General features: G+C 37.1%; 1 protein-coding gene across 2 annotated transcripts in view; it reads right to left on the reverse strand.

The window, feature by feature from the left end:
- LOC107691233 (probable helicase with zinc finger domain) overlaps positions 1–5,795 on the reverse strand; it is a 71,730-nt gene that overhangs the window by 8,870 nt on the left and 57,065 nt on the right. For both annotated transcript variants that reach the window (XM_016489741.1, XM_016489742.1), the window contains 4 exons: positions 4,839–5,017; positions 4,437–4,644; positions 3,812–3,894; positions 3,113–3,563 (listed from right to left, as the gene is read on the reverse strand). In XM_016489741.1, the coding sequence (XP_016345227.1) occupies positions 3,113–3,563; positions 3,812–3,894; positions 4,437–4,644; positions 4,839–5,017 (921 nt within the window). The remainder of the gene's footprint in view (positions 1–3,112; positions 3,564–3,811; positions 3,895–4,436; positions 4,645–4,838; positions 5,018–5,795) is intronic.

Below are 5,795 nucleotides of genomic sequence, written 5' to 3' on the forward strand. Positions count from 1 at the left end.
AAATGCTGGTGGGGAAAGAGTTAATATTACTAAGTACTTAACTGACACATTAAAACAAAGCGTAACCAAATTTAAATATTTGCTAAGAATTTAAGAACATTAATCACCATGCCAATACATTTTTATGGCATTGTTATGTTGTCCTGAGTGTCGTATTTGATCTCGATTGCTACTTCTCTTGATTAATTAAGCATAGTTATCTGAGATATTAGCCTTCTGGTTATTTATCCTTAAATGTTTATACTCGTTTAATTTTTCAATAATTTTGTATTGTTAATATAATTTGGAATTATTAATGGAATAAATATTAGAAATTTCACCGTTTTAGCTTTTTAGCCCTGTTTTTTGAGAAAACGTCTTAAGGTTTTACCATTTCTAAATGTACAGATTGTGTAAATGTATATAAGAAATCAGTAAATAGATGAGGTAAACTACATGCTGGGTATGAGTTGATGTTCTCTTGATTTGTGCTTAAATGGAAGTTTAATAATTCTAATGAAATGTAAAAAGATATTTCTCAAAAGAAAACAATCGTGATTAATAACCACAATTATAACTGTGCAGCCCTACAATCTATGGTGTTGGTCTGCAGTTGCTATGGCATTCTGACTGGTTTTATGCGCGTTGCTGCACGGTTGAGAGGTGTTCTGGGGGTTGATGGTGCGTCACTACACGGTTGAGTTTTGAGTGCGTTGCTAGTGTTTTCTGCGTGGCTGATTCAGACTCAGTTCAAGGAGCTCAGAGAGTTTCGCTTTAAAAACTTGCATTTTTTTAAGCCAAAAAAAAAAAAAGTAACTTGGTGTGAAAAGGCTTTTACATTGTCAAATTCAAACCCTTAGGCACAATACTGTGGAATTTATGAGAAGCTTGAAAGGCTGGAACTTGAACTAAACTTACAACTGTCAAAGTTGTTGGCAAAGAAAATTCAAAACTGCGATACAGAAAGCAGCCGGAATAGACACTACGGAGCAATGCATCAAAAACAATGAACATGCCTGAAGCATTCTGATCCATGCATTTACATACAGGGTTTCTGCAGGCATCTTCTAATCTAATTTAATGCTTTTTTAATGCATTTTTAAAATTTATTTAATGCCATACACAACCCATATACATCTCTCACACTCCCGGTCAAAGTTTTTTTTTAATGTTTTTGAAACGAGTCTCTTCTGCTCATAAGTAACAGTAATATTGTGAAATATTATTTCAATTTAAAATAACTGTTTTGCATTTTAATATTTTGTAAAATATAATTTTTTTCCTGTGATGTCAAAGTTGTATTTTCAGCATCATTACTCAGTCTTCAGTGTCACATGATCCTTCAGAAATCAGTCTAATATGATGATTTGCTGCTCTGTAATTATCAATTATATTGGTACTCAATTATTATTAATGGTTCTTATTATAATTTTTTCTGCTTCATATTTTTGTGGAAACGGTGACACATTTTACTTTTCAGGATTCTTTGATGAATAGAAAGTTCAAAAGAACAGCATTTATTTGAAAAAATCTTTTGTAACATTATAAATGTCTTTACTGACACTTTTGATCAATTTAATTTGTCCTTGTTGAATAAAAGCATTTATAAAAAAAGTATCTTTTTTATGGTACTTTTGAATGGTAATATTATGGTTTTCACAAAAAATATGACGACTGGAGTAATGATGCTGAAAATTCAGCTTTCAATCAAAGGAATACATTTTAAAATATATTCACATAAAAACGTATTTAAATTGAATTATTATTTCACAATATTACTGTTTTTATTGTATTTTTGATCAAATAAATGCAGCCTTGGTAAGAGGCTTCTTTCAAAAACATCTTAATGATCCCATACTTTTGACCATTTAAATGTTTTAAAGTAACCATTCAATTTGACTATGATGCAATGATGATAATCTTGGATATTTGAGAAAATCTACATAATTTAAATAAACTTTATCACTCTGAACTGAATTAGAAACGGATCAGCAGACAGCTTGAAATGTCAAAATACATTTGCAGATATTTCAAAATTGATTTAACAAACTACCAATAGATGTTGAATGCTAGACATACTGAAAAATCAGGCCATGACCGGAAAAAGCTTAGTGTTTTAAAGAATTTGTAATATACAAATATGAAAGGTTGGAAAAAATGCAATGATACTTTCAAATAGGAGAGTTAACCGCCAGTAGGTGGCAACAAGTGACTGAGTTAATGAGTGAGCATTTGAGTCATTAGTTCAACAGATTCATTCAGACGGCTGATTCAATCAAGAATGAAGCGAGTGCCTGTCTTTATGAACGGATCACTGAATCACTGACTCAAATGATCAATTCAAAAACGCCGAATCATTCAGTAAGGAAACACCGCTGTCTGTTGCTCAGAGATGCACGACTGTTCTACTGTGATCTTTTTTTTAACTATTTTAAAATGTTTTCTGTTAAATAATGCAAGTCACTTCATTTTAACTAATCCTTTATTAGATAAAATCAATGCCAAATCTGCAATCGTGCTGATATTCGGGAAACTCTCTTGGTCGTCTCATGTTGATTAACTGCGCTATATCATATGTTATAAATTTAAAAACTCTTTGTTATCACAGTATGTTTTATGAATGTCTTTGTCTGTGTTGTTGTGCTCATTTATTTTGATTTCTCCATGCGATTCTCTTAGACAGGCTGCGCGAGCCTCAACAGTTACTGTCAATACATTATTCATTATCAATCATCATTTACACTGAATGTAATAAAATCAGAATCATTCTCACCGAAACTGCTCAATTGAACTTCCCCCATTTCTTTCTAACTTCACCAAATTTACATTCTCTGCTCTTAGTTTGACTCATCCTGTCCAAACATGCGGCGTTACGGCAATTTTGCACCGGCCGGAGGAAACGACCAAACTGGTTCCGCATGTTTATCACACCAATGTACATATTTTGCGAAAGCAAATCAAAAAGTTATTAATTATGAAAGCTATTTTCAAAATAAACTGGTAATATTATTTTTCTTCAGAATCATCTAAAAAAAAATTTAAAGCCTATAGGAATAAATTTTAATGACTTTTAATGCCATTTAAGGCCTAAGCCTAAAATCCATTTAATGACTTTTAATGCTTTTGTACATACCCAGAGTATCGCCCAACAGAGAGTCCAAACTCTCTTCTCCAAAGCTGTTGAGGCGCAGGGGCTGCTGGTGCATCTGTGGGGGAAGGCCTCTCACCACACCCTTCAGATCCTCAGCCACCCCACCTGGACCCACTCCCATCGAGCCTTCCCCACCCTCCAGGACCGGAGATTGCAGCTCGCGGTGCGCCATTGGAGGTCCACTGAAGAACGATGGGGGGAAGGAGGCCTGAGGGTGGATGGGGGCCTGCATTCGGAGGGGAGGTCGGGATAGTCCGTACTGCTGTGGAAACTGGCTGTTGCCGTGGTGAGGGGGGAAACCGGGATGCGGGGGGCCCAGGTGGAAGTTGAGGGCCCTCTGGGCCTGCGGGTCTTTGCGTATGAGACGGCTGCCAGGGAAGCCCATGTTGGACTGGGGCTCTGGACTCTTATTCTGCACCGATTCTGGGTTTCCCTATGGGGAGGAGAAAGTACAATCGTTACGGACATGTGACGCTAATGGAGGGTGTAACAGAGTAGGAGAACTGAAGTGTTTTGAGCATGCAAGGGGACGAGTGAAGATAGATGGTCCATGTTACAAGTGCTCTTGTGGGAAGGCATAGTGGGCGGCTCCTTTGATTTATTTCAGATTAAACCGGGAAGGACGTATGATAGATAGATAGATAGATAGATACAAAAAGAGAACGGGCGGATGGATGGTACCTGTTTTTCCTTCAGCTCAGGGGCTTTCCTCTCAGGTGTCAGCAGCCTACAATGCTCCGTTTTCCCATTAATGTCGATTTTCCCTAAAGAATGACAGCAAATCAGCACAACACAACCCCAAAAGTCTGAGAGTTCACCAAGTTCAAAAACTTTTACAGTGTAATGTAAGTGAAAGTAAAGGCAAAGTATGAACTGTTAAGCCAATGCAAACCGGGCCTGATGTGAAATACATTATTTTAAAGGAACATTTTAGGTTGGTTTTCATCCACACAGTAGACGTCTATTAAGAAGCATTTTATTAAGTATACTGAATATTTCACCAAAGCATTTTTGCCAAAATAAGAGCTGCACATCTTATCCTTTAAACCCTCCTGACCACCTTGTCCCATTGAGTTTAACTGCATTATCGTGAAATATTTTTGGCCTTTTCACAATTTTTGTAATTCTCTAACAATACATCCAACTCACTTAAACTAGCCCAAACTACTATTAAATTAAAATTATATTTTCAAATATACATTTATCAGCATCTGTTCTCCCTGGGATTCAAACCCATGACCTTGGTGTTGCTCAGTTGAGCAACCGGTATTGTTAAAATGAAAGACACTAGTGTTGTGGATTATACCATTTCCACTGGGCTCTTGAAGTAGTTCTTTCTCAGAGGTAGGCTGCTGGTTCAGACCCAGAGGAGACGGGTGATTGAACCCATACAGCACAGGTGAGGTGCGACTGGCTGCCGGCCGCAGGTTGAGGTTGTACGCGGCCATGGCGGCCTGATGACTCATGATGCGAGGATCCATAGCGAAACGGCTCTGGTAGCCAGGCCATGGCAACTGGTGAAGAGAAGGTGAGGTGAGGGTCATATAAGTGTACAGCATGTTCAAGGAAATACATTTAGGGTGGAGAGATAAGGGCCTCCAAATTCCAACTGATAGTAAAAAGAACATAAGAACAGGCTGAAACATCTCAAAAATTAACAGGTTATGACCCATGTTAAAGATTATGAGAAAAAAAGTCCAGAATGTACCGGAAGAGGCATGGGCATCACCATATTGCCCCCATAGACAGCGGGCACATAGAGGATGCTGGCTCCGGGGTCGATTCTTTGAACAGGGCTTGGTGATTTGCCGGAGGCTGGAGCTCCGGCTCCTGGAGGAGTAAAGGCCTGAATCGGGTTCCCCATCAACACAGCAGCACTTGGCTGAACTGAAGATATAAACACCAACCAAAACTGAGATTATAGGAATCAAATTCTATATCATACTTTGCCATCCAAGAGTATTAATGCAATATTGCAAAGCAGTAGAACCCGAATAATTTCTGATAACACTATGAAATGCTCTTTTGTTCAATTATCAAACTGTATCAGCTTGATTATTGAGCAAAGTATCGCATCATGACGAAGTAGGTGAAATCCAACAATTGGCAACTAGACATTTAGCAAACACATTCATCCTAAGCAACCTAGAGAACACTAATGATGAAATAAAATTTCTAGACATTTTTCATCCTTTTTATATATTTGCTAGACCCTTAACCCACATTTGACTCCCCTACATGTTTACCACTGTTAACAAGCAAGAAAATGTGTAATAATGAAAAAATTGACCTTTTGGTTATGGCTGTTTATCTGTTGACCAAAAATACTTGCACATGTGTGATCAATAGTTTCTCCAAGTCTCATTTATGCACTGATTTAATTATAATCTCTACTCTCCATCTGTCGATCACATAAATTTTTTAGCACTCATATTTGATAAGAGATGATTGCACAGTATTCACATAAAACCATTAATTGTGTGCACTTCCAGGATAACTTTGTAAACGAGGTTCAAATTAATCCTATCAAAGACACTATTTATTGGTGGATTCACAAGATCCATTTAAGAACATGTACAGGTAATAGCCAAAAATACATTGTATGGGGCAAAATTATTCATTTTTCTTTTATGCCAAAAATCATTAGGATATTAAGGAAAGATCA

Source organism: Sinocyclocheilus anshuiensis, unplaced genomic scaffold, assembly GCF_001515605.1.
Source record: "Sinocyclocheilus anshuiensis isolate Anshui unplaced genomic scaffold, SAMN03320099.WGS_v1.1 scaffold202, whole genome shotgun sequence".
Taxonomy (NCBI): domain Eukaryota; kingdom Metazoa; phylum Chordata; class Actinopteri; order Cypriniformes; family Cyprinidae; genus Sinocyclocheilus; species Sinocyclocheilus anshuiensis.